Source organism: Diospyros lotus, chromosome 11, assembly GCF_014633365.1.
Source record: "Diospyros lotus cultivar Yz01 chromosome 11, ASM1463336v1, whole genome shotgun sequence".
Classification (NCBI taxonomy): domain Eukaryota; kingdom Viridiplantae; phylum Streptophyta; class Magnoliopsida; order Ericales; family Ebenaceae; genus Diospyros; species Diospyros lotus.
In genome coordinates, this window is record NC_068348.1 from 23,226,455 (window position 1) to 23,247,756 (window position 21,302).

The 21,302-nt window shown below is 33.8% G+C and overlaps 1 protein-coding gene across 1 annotated transcript; it reads left to right on the top strand.

Moving 5' to 3' along the window:
• The first annotated feature begins 13,881 nt into the window (after positions 1–13,881).
• Positions 13,882–14,831, top strand: LOC127812781 (transcriptional regulator SUPERMAN-like). Its single transcript, XM_052353310.1, has one exon. It carries the CDS (start codon positions 13,882–13,884, stop codon positions 14,632–14,634), a length of 753 nt encoding a protein of 250 aa, XP_052209270.1. The 3' UTR covers positions 14,635–14,831.
• The last annotated feature ends 6,471 nt before the right edge of the window (positions 14,832–21,302 follow it).

A 21,302-nucleotide genomic window follows, 5' to 3' on the forward strand; every position in this document is an offset into this window, starting at 1 on the left:
GCCGTAGGTTACACAGAAACTAGAGACATTTCTGATAGGAAATGAAAACGTGGAAACAATATTTTTCTAAAAAAATAGGAAACAGAAACGTGGGGTAAATTGTACATTTAAAAAATATAAGAGGTTTTTGTAAATATAATTTTTAATATAGAAAAAAATAAAAAAAATGCTCAAACATAAACAATAAACATAAATTCTATAATGTATTCAAATAAATATAAATATAAATATAAAGTTCATAATACATTCAAATAACCATCAACAATATTTAGAAAGCTCTATTATCCTTACATTACTTAGTAATTAAAAACAAATAGTGAATTTAAATAACAAAATCAAACATAATATAATTTATAAAAGTTCATTCAGTTCATCATTCTCTATCTCTATAGACTGGCTAACATCTTCACCAAAGAGTACAAACTCCAACTTTGGTTCATCTAAAGAGAGATTAGCAAATTCAAGATTAACACCCACATTTTCCATACTCCCAAATTCATCACCACCTACATCCCACATCTTTGTCTTTTTCTCATAGTATTGGGAGGTGTTTCTCGATAAAAGACGAAGATTATTATGAACAAAGACCAAATCCTCTGCATATTTTGGAGTTAATTTATTCCTTCTAAATGAATGAACGAAAGAATAAGTATTCCAATTCCTTTCAGAACAAAAGGAAGAAGTAGGTTGTCCATGTTAGATCGGGAGGTGCTATGACACACACCAAGAGGGGGGTGGATTGATTATTTTAAAAACTTGATATAACTTGAAATCATTTTGATAAAAAAAAAATAGTTTAATGCAAGTGAGGATAATGAAATGATAGCAATGATAAACAAATCAAATAACACAAGTAATAGAAGAACACAAAGGATTTATAGTGGTTCGGCTTAACCCAAGCCTAATCCACTATTATTAACTCCTCACTAAAGATTTTCAAAACAATCCACTATCAACCCCCTACTCAACCCAAGTAGGTCATCTAGTCATCGACTAGAAAATTTACAAACCTCCCAATCAAATAAGCTCTCTAGCTACATAAGCTAGGAAATACAAGAAATGTACAATTAGAGAGAATCTAAGAGATGAATCTCTTAGTTACAATGTCTCTTAAAAATGATACAAGACTTGAATGAAATAATACAAGTTAAAATCAAAGTCTTGAAGAGAGAAAATTAAAGCACAGTCAATATAAATATAAATGTGTATACGATGTAAGCTCAAATAATTTTCTTTCCATCTATTAGCCTCTTCTTGATCATTCATGAGTTGTATATATAGGCATCCATAAAGATTGAAGAGAAAACTAGCTGTTTGTGACCGTTAGAGTTTGAAAAACTAGCCTGTTAGAATCTTTCTGCAAAAGAGATAGTCGACAGAATATAATGTATAGTCGACTATATTTTCAAATAAAATAAGGCATAGTCGACTATTGTTTAACAAAAACTACTGATAGTCAACTATCACATTCACATAGTCTACAGATACAAAAATATGAAGAAAATTTTGAATATCATGAGTATACATAGTCGACAGAATAAATAGTATAGTCGACTATCATTACACAATAGTCGACAAAAGCCATACATAGTCGACAGAACATATAGACATAGTCGACAGATACAAAAATACGAAGAAGATTTTGAAAATCATATACAAACATAGTTAACAGAAAAAAAATCATAGTCGACTATCCATAGATATAGTCAACAGAACACAAACACATAGTCGACTATTTTTTTTTATAAAAATTGAATCGTTAAATGATAACATGAAAAAAGAATATTTGAATCATAAAATTCTTTAACATTGAACTTTTTTAACTTTATTTCATCATCAAAATTATATCAAAGGCAAAATATCAGTCCAAGCACCTTAAAAGCTGACATTTGAAGCAAAAGAGCACTGTGAACCATAACATGCCCACTACTTCCTAAATTCCCTGTTATAGCTATTCAAGATAGCATTTGGATCTCCAAATGGCTCACTTTTGAGAGAAAAATTAGCAAACTCATCATCAACACTAGCACGCTCATCTGGATTAGGAAAAAGTCTCCTAAAACATTTCATTCTTTATGTGGAGACATCTCCATCCATATGTGGAGGCATTCTACCTTCTCTTTCTTGAAGCCATTTATCATTATAATACTTTCAAAAGACAAAATCAACAAAAATTTAAAAATAAAAAAAATAATACATAGAGTATTGAATTAGTAAGAAATGGAGATTGAATTTGAAAATTAACTCAGGTTCAATGAATGATCTCGGCAATGTAATGAAATACTATGTTTTGTCCAACGAGCAAGAAGAATACGATGAATGACATGAAAAAATGATGAAAAATCACTTAGCAGCTTGCCTTCATGATCATAAATAACCTTCTTCATCTTGAAAACCATAGAATCCCACATCTCATAAACCAATTGAAGGCATGACTTGTTTGTATCACAAACTCTAATCATATCATAAATAGGTGTTGTGAAAACAAGAATATAATTAATTTTTTCCCACAAATCCTCATTCACAACCAATTCACTAACAAATCGAGCTTTTCCTTGGTCATCATCTCGATATTGTGCCCATTCATCACTCATAACCATTGCTTCAAGTGCACGTCTAATAAGTAAAGATATTTTAAGCATAACAACAATAAAAGCAAATCGAGTGTCAGCAACTGCAAGCAGCTTCAAAGAACTAAACCGATTGAACATGGCTAATCTCATTGAATGATTCATTTAAAAAAAAATTATAACCTAAAGCATCTCCATGCATTTCAGTGATCCAATGACACTCATCATGTCTCTTAATTACTTTCTAAATTCTTAGCTACACATATATTCTTCAAAACAAGATTAAGTGTATGGATAACACAAGGAGTCCAATAAATATGTGAAAACATACCTTCAATGATTTCCCCAGCTCCTTTGCAATTAGCATCATTATCAGTAATAATCTATACTACTTTTTGGTCACCAATTTCATCTATTACCTCTTTCATCAAATTAGCAATAAATTGTTTATCCTTTACTTCACCTGAACAATTCACAAATTCGATAAATATTGGACCATTTTTAGAAACAATCAAAAAATTAATCAAATATTTTATTTGCGGTTCACTCCAACCATCAGTAACAATGCTAACACATTTTCCCAACCAAGTATTTTTAATAGGTTACAACAATTTTTCAACATTTGTCTTTTCTTACTGAAGTAGTGTGGTCCTCAACTTATTATAACCTGGAGGCACATAGCCACCCAATGGATGATTAGCAGGAAATGAATAAAAACTCAGATAATATAGGTTTCTAGCAAGATTAAAAGACAAACCCCCAGTATAGAACATTCTAGCAATCTCAGCATCTAATTGTGCTCTAGTTTGCATGTCAAAAGCTCTAGCAATAAGTGAATCTATGGATTTTCTTTTGTTTAAATGTTCTAAAACTCTTGGTTCATGTAAAGATAAAGAAGGTCCCAAAGAAACACTACTAGTTGGTAATGACACTTGTTTATATTGTGAAATTGAAAGTTTTTTTGCAACTTCTCTTTCAATTTTTTTTCATGTCAGCTATAATTTAAAGACTTACCTTTTTACAACAAGCAATCCCTTTCCCAGTGATATTTAATAGATGAGCCCTAACTCTTGTGTATGTCCCAAATTTTTGCAAACTACAAAAGTTACAAGTCCATTTCCAACTACTCCCTCATTCTCCTATTTTCTCAATTCTAGTCACATATTTCCATAACAAACTATTTTTTTCATCTTTATTTTTGGATGTAATACTGCTGCTAGATCCTGAACTTGAAGTTGAATGAGTCATATGACCTATGAGTTAAATTAATAAATCAATAGATGATCAAATATAAGATTCATAATATAAGATTAAATTCCACCAAATCAAATATATGTAACAGTCCACAAATTTATAAATACAACGTTGCTCCAAAAAAGTTTTAACCTATATTAGTGTTTATTGTTTATAGCCTTTAAATTTTTCATGAACTAACAATATATGATTAAAATGATAAATTAACAATATACTTGAGAAACTAACAATCAGTTAAGTAAAAATAGTAAACAAACAATATATGAACTAATAAGTGTTAAACATATATATTTTCGCATACATATACATAAATATGTATACTGTTAAGTGTTAAACATTTATATTTTCACATATATATAACTACTAACTTTATATATTATTAACTTATATATATTTTTGCATATATATACTGATATTGTTAACTTATATATATATATATATCGAGAGAGAGAGAGAGGGAGAGAGGGGATGAGGGTTACTTACAGTTACAGAAAGGAAGGAAAGACCGACACTGGCATTGGTAGCGAAAGGGCCAAGAAAGAACAATCGGTAGCGGGAAAAACTCGAAGGATGATGGAGCACCAAAGTAGACAATGGAGCACCGGAGCAAACGACAGAAGGTTGAGAATAATTGGTGGCGAGGGAGATTGAAGGACTGGAAGCAGACGATAGCATGACGAGGGTGATTGAATGAGAATAAATGACTAGAAAAAGAAGAAAAAAGAGGGGAAAATGGAGGAGAATGCTTTTTGTAGGGATCCACAACACTCGCTGAAAAGCATTTTTGGGTTGAAAACGCATTTCTAATAAGTTCTTTAAATTTTGAAATAGCTTGAAAGTTTTCAAAAATTACACAAACGGCCTGAAAAAACGTTTCGAGCCGTTTTTCCTGTTTTCGAAATGGGAAACGGTTCGGAAACGTCGAAACGGCATCTTCGAGGCGTTTCTGTGCTTCACAAGTTGGGCCTACTCTTGTGCTTGCTATAGGTGCTGGACCTGTTATTGTGCTGGACCTATTCCTCCATCTGATGCTAAAATTGCTTTTGCATCTACTAGTAGTCTTGCTAGAACTTCTGCTCTAGCTTAGCACGTATCTACTCACGCAAGCGGTTCTTTATGTCTTTATTAAGCGGAATGGAAGATGTAACTATCAAAGAACTACCGATTGATTGGGTGTAAAACCCCGATTCTTGGGAGCCGAGGCCATACACTCAACGTTTCTTCTCCCTACCCACAACCTCCAAATATATCTACCTAATGTCTATTTCTTACGATTCTATGCTCCCCTTCTCTGATCGAGAAACAGAGGCAACTAATGACTCCATTTGATTCTACATATGATGCCATTATATAAAGACAAGTTCATTTAGTTATTAAATTCAAAGGAAAAGCCAAATTCATGACTTATTTAACCTATATTCTCTGGACCATTTGTCTATATATAAATATTTGTTGGCCATCGGTTGACTTGGTGTGGGTTTTCTTGAAAACCTCGAACAAATTTGGCTTATGTCCCAATTTCGTGGCCTAAAAATTACATCGATCAAATAAAATTAAAAATGTGAACCCATGTAAGAGAATGAGGGACATGTAAAAATTCTCACCAATCGCTAAGTATGCCAAATGAAGGATATAGAATCCCTGATGTGGCGAGATGGACCTGAACCGTGACCACTAATCTCACTAAGTTGGTTCTTTAAGGCCTGCATGGCTTGGAGTCTAAACTAGTCAGTGGCCCAATTGAGTAGAGCATTGGAAAACATGATTTTCCTGGGGGATTTCTATAGGCTCCCATCTATGATGAAACTTGGAAAACATGTCGGAGTACCGCCTCCCAGCCTATTGTTGCCATGCCAAATTGAGTAGAGCATTGATAGCCTCATCCTCTGTGAAATACTTTTGCAAGAAAGAAACAACAAAATAGATAATAATGACCTTATACTTGAAATCTAGCAATTATTTCTATCTTGAAATATTTTCTTAACCATACTCTTTTTGGAAATATTTTCGTCTCTAAATTTTACCTAATATCAAAGATGGATTGGAATCAGAGACGATAATATTTTTGTCTCTAAATTTTGTTTGATATCAAAGACAAAAAAAAATTTATCTTCAAAGTTTTTTTAAAATCAGAGACGAAAATGTTTTTGTCTTTGAATTTTTCCTAATATTAGAGATGAAATGAAATTTTTTCAGAGACGGGAAAAATTTTCATCTAGTTTTTTTGAAATCAGAGACCAAAATTTTTCCATTTTTAAATTTTGTCATGTCTATTCAAAATAGAGAGGAATTTTAAATCTTTAATTTTCGTCTCTAAACCCCTATATCTCTCTCTCTCTCTCTCTCTCTCTATATATATATATATATATATATATCAACACTCTATTGCCTAACAGTTGGATCTCATTATTTTCTTCCTCAGCCTATTGCCATCAACTGCCAATTAATAGAGTTTTTCCAATTTAAGGTAAAAACTTAATGTTTTTTTATTTTATTTTTAGATCTAGTGAAATTCAATTGTTGGATGATTTTGAGTTTTGGGTATGTTGGTCACAGACCAAGATGATTCTAATGATTGATTCGGATCATCGAAATTTGACATGAATGATAGTCGGCGATGCCTTTCCAGAAATGGGTAGTATTTTTTCAAAAAATTAATTTTTAAATCTATTGAGACCCGACTGTTTGATCATTTTAATTTTTAGGTATGTTGGTCACTAGACCAAGATGATTTTGAAAATTTGTTTTGATTGTCGAAATTTACCATGGACAGTGGCCAACAATGCCCTTCCAAAAATTGATAGCATTTTTTCAAAAAATTAATTTTTAGATCTATTGAGACCCAACCATTGGATCATTTTAGTCTTTGGTTATATTGGTCACCAAACTAAGGTCGTTCCGATGATAAGTTTCAATCATTGGAATCTGTCATGGATGGTGACCGACTATACCCTTCCAAAAATAGGTAGCCATTTAAAAATTAATAATAATTTTAGATCTATTGAGATTCGATTGTTGGATTAATTTGGTTTTTTGTTATGTTAGTCACCAGACCCAGGCCATTTCAATAATTGGTTCTAATCATTGAAATTTTCCATGGACAATGGTCAATGATACCTTTCTAGAAACAGACAGTCTTTTTTCAAAAAATTAATTTACAAATCTATTGAGATTCGATCGTTAGATCATTTTGGTTTTTGGGTACGTTGGTAATCAAACCAAGGTGATTCCTATGATTAGTTTTGATCGTCAAACTCTACCATTCACAGTGGTCACTGAATAGTAATTTTTTTCCTCCATAGTTGATTTAGAGAGAATTATTTCTTTCTCTAATTTTTTTAAGCCCATATTTTGATTAGAGATGATTTTTTTTTGTCTTTAATTCAAAATAGAGACAAAAAGTTCCCAAACTTTAGAGGCATAACAAATTTTGTCTCTAAATGTTAATTAAATTTGACTAAATTTGAGACCAATTACACAACCAAATTAGAGATTGAATTTTTTTTAAAGCCTGAAGAAATTTCGTCTTCAATAGTGACGAAACAAAAATATTTGTCGTTAATTTTTTAGTGACGTGCCTTTTAGAGATGAAATTTTGTGGGTTTAGAGATGGATTTCTTCTGTCTTTGACCATGATTTTTTTTTTTAGTGTTGGCAATGCAGTTTGACGTGGAGTTTGGGCAACTAAATGCCAAAACTGTCTTTCATCATGAAAACTTGGAAAAGGACATCTACATGGCTTAACCTAATGGTTCTGTGAAAGAAGACAATAAGGAGAAAGTTTGCTTGCTCAAAAAGTTTTTGTATGGATTTAAACAATCACCTAAACAATAGTATTTGCAATTTGATGAGGTCATGATTAAATCAAGCTTCAAAAGAAGTGTATAAGATAGTTGCATGTATGTTAAGTGTAGAGATTGACATTTACCTCTTTTTATATGTTAATGCTATGCTAATAGCATTAACAAATAAGGGTAAAAGGCTAAATACATATTTTTGCCCTTGTACTTGCACGTTTTTTTCAGTTAGACACTTGAACTTTATGTTGTTTCAATTATACATCTGAACTATGCAATTTTGAGTCAATTTAACTTTCTATACTTTGACTTTTTTTTTTAAGTAAACACTCAAACTTTTCATTGTTTCGATTATACTCCTGAATTATATATTTTTAAGTCAATTTAACCCATTCTTAATAGTAATATTATATGTGATTGGTGTATCTAACACTTGTATTGATTAAATACGCAACAAAATACACAAACACAGAGGTGTAACATTAAATTTCACTTTAAAGTGTCCAATAATATTTTTTCAAATTTTCTCTAATTTTTTGTTGGTATTTTAATGCTTTATTTTTTAATTATATATGGAGAAAGTTAGTATTATATAATTATTTATTTAATTCATAAGTTTGCAAAACATATTTAAAACACAATGATTATAAGAAAATGATATTTGGATACTTTAAAATGACATTTAATGTAATACTTTTATATTTGTGTATTTTGTTACGTGTTTAATTAGTACAAGTGTTAGATACACCAATCACACAGAATATTACTCTTAAGAAGAGGATAAATTGACTCAAAAGTGTATAGTTCAGGGGTGTAATCGAAATAATGAAAAATTCAAGTGTCTGTATGAGAAAAATGTCAAAGTACATAAGTTAAATTGACTCGAATTTACATAGTTTGAGAATGTAATTGAAATAACAAAAAGTTCGAGTATTTAAATGAAAAAATCATACAAGTACAGGAGTAAAAATATATATTTTGCCAAGAGTGAAATTCAGAAACTCAAGTAGCAACTTAATGAAGAATTTGAGATGAAAGACTTGGGGAGAGCAAGAAGGATTTTGGGAATGTAGATCTCAAGGCACCGAAGTGGGAGAGAGATGTTTATCTCTCAAACAAGTTACATTGAAAAGGCATTGCAAAAGTTTTCAATGTCAAATGCCAAAGTAATAGCTACACTACTTGCTCAGCATTTCAGGCTTTTAGTAAGTCAGTCACTTGCTACAAAAGAAGAATTGGCTAAATTGAGGAAGGTTTCATACACCAATGCATGCAGTGGAGAGTGTCATATGCTCCATGGTATGCACACGACCAGATTCGTCATATGCCTTAAGCATGATCAGCATGTTAATTTATGGAAAATCTGGGAAGAGCACACTAGGAAGCTGTTAAATGGGTAATGTACCTTAAAGCACATCAACTTTTGGATTAAGGCTCTTGAAGAGAGAAGGAACAAGAAATCTTGGTGGGATTCTGTGATGCAGATTATAGTTGGGATCTTAATAACAGAAGGTCACTCATTGGTTACATTTTCCAGTTATTTTGAGAATACAATTTTCTAGAAAGCTTTATTACAGTCAGTGCTAGCACGCAATATGAAATTCAACTAAAGAGGCATTATGGCTTGAAGGCATAGTTGAAAAGCTCAGGATTAGGCAAGAATCAATGGCAATCAACTCAAATAGTCAAAGCGCAATCCACTTGACAAAAAACAATGTTTATCATGAGAAAATCAATCATATTGATGTACGAGTTCTTTTTGTAAGAGATAAGATTGAAAATGGATTGATCAAAGTGAAGAAGGTGCATATAGATGACAATCCAACTGATGTGGTGACAAAAGCAATGACTTCAACAAAGTTTGATAAGTGTCTGAACTTGATTGGAGTCACTTGAATGGATGCAGTGTAATAGGTGAGGATCTATGGTGCTATATCTTGGAGAGGGTTCATTAATTGTTGAATAAAGGCCCAAGGTGGAGAATTGTTGAGATTTGGTCCTATTATTCAGAGTTGGAAAAAGGGTTAATACCGTTATTGGTTATAAATAACCATTAACATGTCTTTCGTGGCTTAAGTTAGTATATAAGCCTACATATGATTTCATTTATAGAGACTAGTTATTCATGAATTACATGAGAGAATTCTGAGTACTTCACTTGTATAATTTCTTAGAAGTTCATGGAGTGTAAGTGAATTTGTAATGGGATTTGGCAAGTGAGGATAGAGATTGAATTTGGTTGTAATCGTCGATGCCTTGTACTATTTCTTTGACATTGAATTAGTGGATCTCTAGCATAGCACCAGAATTGGGTGTAGATTCTGCATTGGAATCGAACCAATATAAATCTTGGGTGTTCTTGTTGTTTTGATTGTTGTGTGTTTGTTTAAATACTGTGTCAACTAGATTCTGCATTTGAGTTATTGATTTGCACTCACAGATCGATTAGGGTAGGAGACGGAGGAGTAGTAGTTGTCTATCAATTTAAAAAAGTTGGATTGGAGAGTGGAGAGGGATAGACATTTGTGGAAAGTTGCAAGTAGAATTAAAAAACTCTAAAAAGTAAAAGAGTGTGTGTATATATATATATATTATTCTTAACAAATAAATTAGTTTTAAACGAATTATAAACGAGCTTATTCATGAACATAAATGAGTTGAACCAACTTTTATTTGAGTTAGACTCATTTATTAAACGAGATTTGAATTTCTATTTAAATTTACTTATTTACCTAATAAGTAAACATAAATGAGCTCAAATTGAACTTGTTATTTACCTAAGTAAACATATATGAATTTTTAATTTATTTTTTGCATGTATACAAGATATGTCACCTTCTAATTATCTTTAGTAGAAGACCTTGTACTTGTCCTTCTAAAAGTCAATTCATTATAGAAGTGAGAAGATATGCATTGTCACGAATGAAGTATATTCTTTTAAACGGTAAGATCAATAATACGTGTACAACTATATCTATATATATGAATATGATAGATAATTACTTGTTTATTTAAATAAACCTCATTAGTCACTATATACATGACAAAGAAAAGATAATGGCGGCCTCGTATTCAAGATACTAAACTTAGGTTTAACTAATGTATGTACGTTGTTGGTGAACATATCTATGTTATAGAGTATTAATTGTTTCAAATTTTTTAATACCTAAGTTTAAGAAGTGACATATTCTCTCATATATAATTAATAAATAATATGGTGTGTTACGTCTGAAACATTGACAGCATACCAAGATTAAACCCTTATTTTAGTTGCTTAACAAAGTCCATGGTACGTAGTATTCTCCGAAAATACAATATAAATATATATATATATATATCATGGTAGGCTTTGAATACTTTTATTGAAGAAAGAAGGTTGGTCTTCAGGAGACAAGGAGAAACAAACAAGAGAGAGTATATGACCAAGGCCAAAATCACCTATATTTTAATGGAAAATGCTATTTATACATAATGGATGATCCAAAGACACCAAAATAACAAATATGCCCTCACTTGCAATGTTTCCCCTTCCCTTCCCATGGTCGCCTCCTCTCTCATCTCTCTCTCCTTTCTATGGGCGCCTCAAGCAATAGCTGACCGCTATCGCCTTGCACCGTCGTGGCTCCTGCCGTTGCATCCTCTCGTTGCCTCACCTAGAGGATCGCACCGACTGTCACACTATCGTCGCCCCCGCCATCATCAACAACCACTGCATCCTCTCGTTATCGCCTCGTGCCGACTGTTGCACCACCGTCACCCCCATCACTAGGCCATCATTTCTCTTTTCTGCCAAGTTCGCAGACATATTTTCCATGGATGAAGCCCAATATAGTTTGATCAGACTTCATCTATGGATGTCAAACTTCATTCAATGGAGTCTTACTCCCTCGATGAAGTCCGATTTGCAAAATTTGTCTAATCCGCGACCAAGAAAAGCCCAAAAATGTCAGCGTCAGTGGTAGGTGGGGGCGACTGTAGGTGCGACTGGCGACTATGGCTGGTAGGTAGGGGCTGACGATGGTGTGAGCTAGGGTGTAGTGGGGGCAACGACAGTGCAAGTGACGACACGGGTGGGAGCGATGATAGTGTGGGGGCAACGGCGGTGGTGGGTTTCTCAAGATTGGAGAGTTATGTGGAAGTGATTTGTGAGAGGGGTATTTTTGTTATTTTATTATGTGTGTAAATCTCTATGTAATTGTAGCATTGTCCTATTTTAATAATGACAGTTCACGTCTAAGCGGAAGGCTAAGTTTGACATGAATGGACAGAGAAGACAGACTTGGAGAGAAGGCACAATTAATTAATCAAACATGTTCGGCTGGTTAGGCATTTTTTTTTCTAAGTAGAATTATTCCATCAAGACAGCTTACACACCAACATTATAAACAAAAGATTTTTGAATCTGGAAATTAAAAAAAAAAATTGAGCTATATAAGAAACGATAAATTTAAGATACGTTTCAGTCCTCAATACAACAGAAATAGCTTTGCAGATGAGATCTATTTCATCAAGAAACCCCTAGAGAGTCCAGAGGGAAAATACGAGGCCAATAAGGACAAAGGAGCTGAGAGTTTGAGACCCTTTCCTTCACCCCAATCAACAAAGCCATTGGTCAAGAAAAATGCAATCCTAAGAGCATAAATATCTCTGCAAGAGAAGGGAACGTGATTATTGATTGGAATATAAAAAATAATCAAAAGTCATTGCACTACTGTCGACAAGAGGCCATTAAGTAGCCGCATGACTTAATTAACTCTTGTCCCCCATATAATTGATTGGTTTGGAAAACAATTATACATATGCATGCTAAATTCTTATATAAGAGAGCAAATGTCTTTTTTTGGTATAAAAATTTTGATTTATGCTTATGCATAAATACGTATATATGGTAAAAGCAACATATATAGAGTAATCGTTTTCTTTGCCGGAATATGAGAAGATATGTATTAGTAGTACCACTGGTGATTGAAATAAATAAGATTCACAAGTTGTACACACTGTTGGTCTCAGAATACAGCAATTCATTGTCATTCACGTTTTAATCAAATTTCCAACTCCATATATGTGTAGCACGTGTCTGCAGTCATGAACCATCTCTCTCTCTATATATATATCTATTATTGTATATATCCATCATCTTAATTAGCAACCTTGTTGATTAATTTCAATGGTGGTGTGCGTGCACAAAATTCCTATTATGGAACTCATTATTGAAAATGAACAAGCTAATGAGTCCTACAATCAAATAATGGCACCAGAGAAGTCAATATTCCTGTGGAACACCACCCTAGCTAGTATGACGTTAACTTTAATACTTATGATTATTAAGGAACGAACCTTATTTATATATATATGTGTGTGTGTGTGTGTGTGTGTGTGTGAGTCACTTTGGTGACATTTTTTCTTTTTGATAATATGCACGTATATTATATATGTATATAAAGTCTTTCTCCTTCCCAGTTGTATAATATGTACCAAGACTTGGAAGTGGTCGCATCAGAAAGTGAGTGGAAATGGGAGACTTGGGAGTCATGAAAATTAGGCCCGTCCTCTGCAATATATGCTCATTTTGCCTATATTAATTCAAGCTGCATTCACCCATCTTCCAGTAATTTGAAGTAATTATAAGTGACCATGCTATTAATTTTTCACATATATATGCTCACATTTTTATTCCCCAGTCCAGTTCCTTCTTCATTTTTGCCCCTAATTTTGACAATCTTATTTTTTTTTAAGTATCCTAAATGGAATAAACAATCTTATTAATTATTTCAAATAAATCTATCTTTAAAAAAAAAGAGAGAGAGAGAGAGAGATAGATTTTCCCCCTTGTGTGAAGAAAAAGATTTGATTTTTGACACATACAAGATCCTTAAGGCATGGGCGTTGGAGCCAATGTAAGAACATTGTCACTACATGCGTGTGTATATATATATATATATACACATACTAGCGATAACAATGGCTAGCTAAAATGTATATATATGGATGGCCCATGTTATATATTATATATATATTAATGCTCATTAATATCTATCACTCTCTTCCTGCTAAAATCCAAGTGCTTGCATCAAATTTTGGTGATATATCCGGTGCTAGGATAGCTAGTTAGGGTTTTCTCTTTTTCTTTTTGACTCCATTAATTTCCATACTACTGTAAAGCCCATATCCCCTCTATTTAACCCACGCCACGCCACGCCACTTTTGATTTCACATCATATTTATTTATTTTTCATATATTAAATATTACATATTGTACCATGGGTGCTGAGCCTGAGCTTGGTCTTCTTTCCCCCCTGCCCCAGCTCCAAAAATTGGCTCAATCTCAAGCGCACCCACCAGAGATAGAGAACCCTCCCGGCCCTTACTGGATGTGGAACCCTAATATGCAAGCCACCACTGAAGAAGACGAGTCGTGGGAGGTCAGAGCCTTCGCCCAAGACACCAACCATGCCATGGGCACCACCTGGCCACCACGCTGCTACACTTGCACCTTCTGTAGGAGGGAATTCCGGTCAGCCCAAGCCCTAGGCGGCCACATGAACGTGCACCGCCGAGAACGTGCCCGTCTCCACCAAGCGCCGTCCGTCTCCTCCTCCTCCGCCGCCTCCGTCGCTGCTGCCGCTCCTTCCACCCTAATAATCCCATCTTATCAAGAATTCATCAACAGTAGTACTAGTGGTGGGCTTTGCTTCCTCTACTCCTTACCAAACCCTAATGGCATCTTCTCTCCTACTTCCATGATGAACAATGCTGCTGCTGGTATGGACACATCTCCTACTCTCTCTATTTCACAATGCCCCCAAAGTAATAACATGGTATTGCCATATCCACCTCCTCTTAATTTCCCAGTAACATCACCCAGCATCGTCAATTCCTCTCTCTGTCATCAGTCCAGAGCCGCCACTGATCCGTTGGCATGGATCAATAACGATAATAACCAAAACTACGACGGCGGCTCGACCGTCGTCGGAGAACTTGATCTGGAGCTCCGGCTAGGACGCAGTTCATAACAACGGCAACAACATACAGTGTGGGTATTTTTTTTTTGGGGGGGGGGGGGTTTGTTTTTCTGCTTCATCACGTTTGAGATCAGAGGGTTCCACAAACTGGGTGGACTTTTATCTAATTTTTTTACGTTGTTTGATTGATTATTTCATTGGGTCTGACTGATGAGCCTTAATTTGTGGCAAAAGGGATGGAGGCCTTGTATATAAATTGGAAGAAAATAAATGAAGGATTAAGTTTGAAAGGAAGAACTATCAAGGAAGGGTTTTGAGTGCTAGTGGGAAAACCTTGCAGTGCAGTGTCATTTTCTGTTTCAGATGTCTGAGTCATTAACAGTCTTTGGGGTATATTTCCGTGGGGATTATTATTTACTATTTTAGCCATTCTCCGAGATTGCAAAACATTCCATAGATCAGGTATTCAAATAGTCTCACTATTAAATTACACCATATATATTTAATTTTTATTATCTATGAATTACGCGTGAGGTTTTATTAAGTGAGATAAGATATTATTTTTAAGAATTAATTCAACAGCCAGACGAAATATTGTTTCATCTATATTTCAGGAATTCTCTATTTTTTTCCCTAAGATTGTCTGCAAAATCTTCTAAAGGGTTTTATTAATGTTTAAACCAAATTATTATTATTTTTGTAAATTAATAAGAACACATTCAAAAGCTATGCATATATATTTAAACCAAATTAATATATATGATTGCAAGTTTTGTCATTAGTTATGGCGCATCTCTTTATATATATTTCGATCATTAGCGGAAGTGATTGATGGGCAAGTTTTTCGGAGTTATCACAAAATGGAGAAGGGATTAGGAAATGTAACCAAAACAATTATATATTGGTTGAGAATTTAACATATTTTCAGAATATATATGTCAATATCTAATAAAATTTATTACGACTTTATAAACTAACTAATTTTGTAATATCTTCAACTGATTGCAAATTCTAATCAAGATAATAATTAAGAACTGGGTATATATGTGTTTTAGTTTTTAACATTCCTAAAACTTGTCCCTCCTCCCTGTGCAAGTACTTTTCTGGAAACATAATAGAAATTATCTAGCTACAAAGTAACCATTAATTGTGTATAATGTTCACTTCACAATCATGTGCACATGAATGGGGCATGTAATTGGCTCTTGAGCATTGGTATGAGGTTTGTCCGTCGGTACAATCTCTTTTTAGAGTCTCTATTATGAATGTTCCCAAGCAAAAAAAAAAAAAAAAGATAGCACAAGGCTTTACGCTAATCTTATACCAAAAAAAATTACACAAAAGTTCAATTCCATTTCTCTCTATAGGTTCCGTAAGGGTGAATTTTAGCACTTTATGGCCCTTCAACCACTTCCTTTGCTTAGCCTTCTTTTCAAATTCATCGCCTTCACCGCCATCTTCCATAATTCCCTTTCCACCTCCTTTTATATCACTAATTTTCAACCCACTTTGTCACGCGCTTCGAATGCTCATTGCTTTTATCGTTGTTAGCTATTGACCTTGTCGTCGACTAATTCAAGTGTCTGAATCCCAATTGCCTCTGTTTTAGTTCTATTTTGTTTGGGGTTTCTTCTTTAATTTGGTGCATCTTTGGCTAGTGCTCATGTTTATGCAAAATGGTCAACCCTATTTTTGGATGTTCTAGTGTTGATGTTTGTTTTGGAGCCATTTTTGTCTGTGGGCAAGCTCCATGAATGGCAATCGACATAGGTGGTTTTCTCTGTCGAAGCAATTCATTATTGCAAATATTGTTTTGTGTGTTATCAGTTAATTTGTTCTTTGAGATTGTGTCAGAGAGCACTTTTTTTTTTAGTTATGTACAGGCGTATTTTATTTCAATATAATTACATATGATGACTATAAGTTCTAGGAATTATATTCTAATGTTACAAAGGGTAGATTATTCCCTTTTCTTGCTTTGTAAAAAATTATTCTATCATGGAGAAGATCTTCTTCAGCTTGTGCATGTATTGTTCCAAGTCTGCCCTCTTTGTTTCTTTTTCTTTTTGTCTTGCTCTTCTTATGTTCATAGAAGAGCTTTGTTTTAATTTGTTTAGTTAATTTTTTATTGTTTGTTGTATTTTGTTGTTTTGCTAACTAAATTTATCTTTTGTTGTATTCCTTTGTTATAATATGCTCTCTAGATTTCTAGTTTTGGCTTGCTTGGAGCTCGCCTGCATATTAGTCATAGCCTTGTTAGGCCACTCCCCTATCCTTCTTTGGGAGAGACAAAAGCCAATTTAATTAACCTCTTGCCATATGATGGCTTTGTGTCCTAGCCAGTCATTCCCAATTCTCTTACTTGCAGCGTATTCTCTAGGCTTTCTTTGTGTTTATCTTTGTAATTAGGGAGTGCATTTGTGTCATATTTGTTGTTGGTTTCAACCTCCCCTTTATCTAGTCAATTTTAGTATCTATATATCCTATTTTTGGTGACTTTGACCTTAATGTTTAATTCTAGCTAGATTTAAAAAACAAAAAAATGAAAGAAGAAGGAAAGAGAAATTTTGAAAATAGAATCGAAATTAAGTTGATCTGGCTGCAACCTCCTAAAACTTGAAATTTTCCTAACAGATGTTATTTGGGTAGGAGCGCGTCACAGTTCCAAAACCATTTGTTTTTTGCTTGTTCCTTCTCTTAGCAGGTTGTTCCCCAATTAAGATAGCAGGTAAAATTTATGTGGCCTTAGAGGTGCTAGTTGAGGGGGATTTTTTGAGCCGCCCATAAATGGCGTGGTAAATCGCTATGAAATGTGGTTTCCCTACAAGTAGTTGTTTATTTCCTTTGGCAAGAACACAACAACAGATACTTTCGTGACAATGAGCGTTCCCTGCTCAAATTGATTACCAGATCCAAATCTCTGTTTGGACTCATTTGTCCTCTATGCGCTTCCCTCGATCATTGCAAAGTCTAGCTTTTGCTCATTACTAGCATTTTTCACCTTTGTTTATAACTTGCTCTTTATTCTTTTTCATTCTCACTAGCTCTGTCTAGATGTTTTTTCAGACGCTACTAATTCTCTTGTCTGTGAGTGTGGTTTTTTGCGGTCTCCCTATGTTATTATCATCATTAGGAGCAAGTTTCTCCTGTATCATATGTCATTATGCGAGGTGATTGGTTCCAATGGATGGTCGCCTTTAGATTTGATGGTGTCCCCCACGTTTCAGCCTTGGGGCCCTCAGAAGGCCTTAGGTGGGCCAGCCTTTGTTACCTTCCTCACTTGCCCTTGTTCAATGGTTCTTCAAAGACCAACTCATGTTCTCTCGAGCCTTTTATTACTTTGGGATGTGTTGTTGGTCTCCCTTATTTGCATTTTGTCTTTTGAGTTTTTTTCTCTTTGCTTTGAATGTTTGAGGGTTGTGGTTCCTTTTCTAGTCTAAGGGTTAGTTTGTTTTCTTGTGTCTTTGTGGGGTATGTCCTGTTTGTCTTTTTGTAAACTCTTGTAAGGTTTTTTTTCTTTTAATACATTTTCATTTACAGAAAAAAATCTCTCTATCACTTTCCTCGAGAAACACTTAATGTGCATAGTTGGACCTTGCATTATTGTTGTCACTAGATCAAACCGCCTTATCCACCTTTGTCTATTAATTTTTTGTTTTGCCCTTTATCGTTCTTTCCCCAAAACTCCTCTTTGTTGCTTACTCTATTTCTTTCTCTAACTCCCCTAAATCATCCTCATCGCCCATCATAACTTTAGATCTCTTCTTTGTTTCTTTCTTATAGTCCTTATCACAGCATCATATCTCCTCTTTGAGCCTTGATTTTCTTTCTATAGCATTTTGAAGGCTCATCTTCTTATGGTCCTTATGCTTAGGACATCTTTGCTTACCCTTCTCTTATTGTTGATTGGTGCTGTGCAATTCTTCTTGTTGTTTTCGCATGACATTGCTCTCTGCTTAGTGTTTTTACTGTTTATCATGGGCATCTTGCAAAGGGCTTAGCTATGGAGCCTAGGAAAGAGCTTATTAAGCTCTTGGTCACTTTTTCCTACCCCAACGTCTCTAACACTGCTAAAAATGGGTATGTCTCTTTGTTTTGCTTTATGCTCACATAACAAATGGTTGAGCTTCTAGTTTTAGTGTTAGTGCTTCTATGATTTTGTGTAGTGTTTGCTTGTTGGGACTTGTCATTATATTTTGGGCTCTTTTATTCTATGTATTGACTTTGTTGTCTTCTTGGATTCATTGTCACACAACAATAAATTTATAATTTACAGACAAATAATTAGAGTTAAATATAATTATTAAAGGTAAAAATCAATAAATATCTCTAAATATAGTATTATGTGCTTTTAACTTATCTAGTATCGGTCCCAAACCCAGATAAAGAAGAAGGGTTGTGTTAGGTAGCCGACAACCAACGTAAAACCTAATTAGATCCAAAACATGAACTCTAGACAAATTATGAAAAATCGTTGGGGCGTAACCCATCATAGCAACACGCTACACTACTCGCGTGTAGTGTCAAGTGAGATAGGGTCGCTGCATCGAGGCCCGGATGTAGTGACAAATGAGCAAAGGTCTTCGCATTTTCTTAGGCGGATGCGGGTAAATAAGCTAGTTCAAAATCAAAAATAAAATCAAAATAAAAAAACAAAATCAAATTCAAAGTCAAAGCCAAAGCCAAAGCCAAAAACAAAATCATAGATTAAGGATTGAATTATGGAACATAGGAACATTAACAGGCAAAGTTATGGAAGTGGTACATGTGATGATTAGAAGAAAAAATAATATTATGTACCTTCAAGAAATGAGATGCGTAGGGAAAAAAGCAAGAACTATATCAAAAATTAGATATAAAATAAAGTACACAAGAAATGATCGAGCGAAAAATGGAGTAGAGATTATTATGGATAAAAGTTTAGTAGATGAGATAGTGGATGCAAAGAGAATAGGGGATAGGATTACTATGGTGAAGGTTCGTCTAAGAAGAATGACTATGAATATCTTTAGTACATATGCACCACAAGCGAGATTAGATGAGGAGATAAAAAGCAAAATTTTGGGAGGACCTAGAGGGACTCATACAAATGATACCAAGAAGAGAGAAAGTAATTATAGGAGATGACTTAAATGGTTATGTGGGAAGAGATGGAAATAGTTATAGAGAGATACATAGAGGGTATGGATTCGGGGAAATTAATAATAAGGGTAAGTCTATTCTAGATTTTGCTATGGCATATAGGCTCATCATAACCAATACTAAGTTCAAAAAATGGGACGAACACTTAATCACATAAAAATGTCACATCAAGCACCCAAATAGATTACTTCCTCATGAGACAAGAGGATCGGATATGTTATAGGGATTGTAAGGTGATACCGGGAGAGTGTTTGACTACTCAAAAAATTCAAGAATTAGATGGTGGGATTTAAAAGGGGAGAAACAATTAATGCTCAAAGAAAAATTAAGGAGTAGAAAGAAATGGAATGGAGAAGGACAAGCAAATCAAATGTGGAGGGAAATGGCTATTGCCTTAAGAAGCACGACAAAAGTAGTCATTTGAGAGATAAATGGTAGAGCTCCAAACTATAAGGAGTCTTGGTAGTGGAAGGAAGAGGTACAATTGAAAATTAGAAATAAGAAAACTTGTTATAAGACTATATATCAATGCAGCAATAAAGAAAACCTAAAAAATTATAAAAAATAAAAAAGACAGCAAAAAGAGTTGGTAGTGAAGCAAGGTCGAAAGCAATGGGAATTTATATAAACGACTTGATACAAAAAATGAAGAAAGTGATATATATAAATTAGCTAAAGCAAGAAAAAGAAAAATAAGGGATCTAAACCAAGTAAAATGCATAAAAGATGAAAACCAAATTGTATTAATAAATGAGGAGCGATTAAGGAGAGATGGAAGAAGTATTTTACAAAATTATTCAATAATGATGGGGATATAAGAGTTAAGTTGAGACACCTTAGTAACTCCAAAGAGAACGTGAGTTATATATTTTATCGACGCATAAGTTCAAAAAAAATAAGATAAGTATTAAAAAAGATGAAAAATCATAAGGTAGTGAGATCGGATAATATACCAATAGAAGCATGGAAATGCATAAGAGAATAGGACATCTACTAACTAACGAATTATTTAACGCGATCCTTAAATTAAAAAAGATGTCAAATGAATGGAGGAATAGTACTTTGGTTTCTATATACAAGAACAAATGATGAGATGTTCAAAACTGTAGTCTGAATAACCTATATACAAGCCCTTAAGGACATGTATCACGATGCAGAGATAAGGGTCAGAACATGTGAAGGGAATGTTAAACCGTTTAAAATTATAATGGGACTGCATCAAGGTTATGCACTAAGCCCATACTTATTTACTTTTGTAATTGATGAACTCACTAAACATATTCAAACAGAGATACCATGGTGTATGCTATTTGCAGATGACATAGTGTTAGTGGATGAAACAAAAGAGGGAGTGAACACTAAACATGAATTGTGGAGAAACAATTTAAAATCTAAGGAATTTAAATTAAGTAGAAGGAAAATAGAATATATGGAATGTAAATTTAGTAAAAATGCAAGAATAGAGAATGTTATAATAAAATTGGAATACTAAATCATACAAAGAAAAGATCATTTTCGATATTTGAGATCAGTAATTCAAAAAGATGGAGAAATTCACGAGAATGTCGTGCATAGAA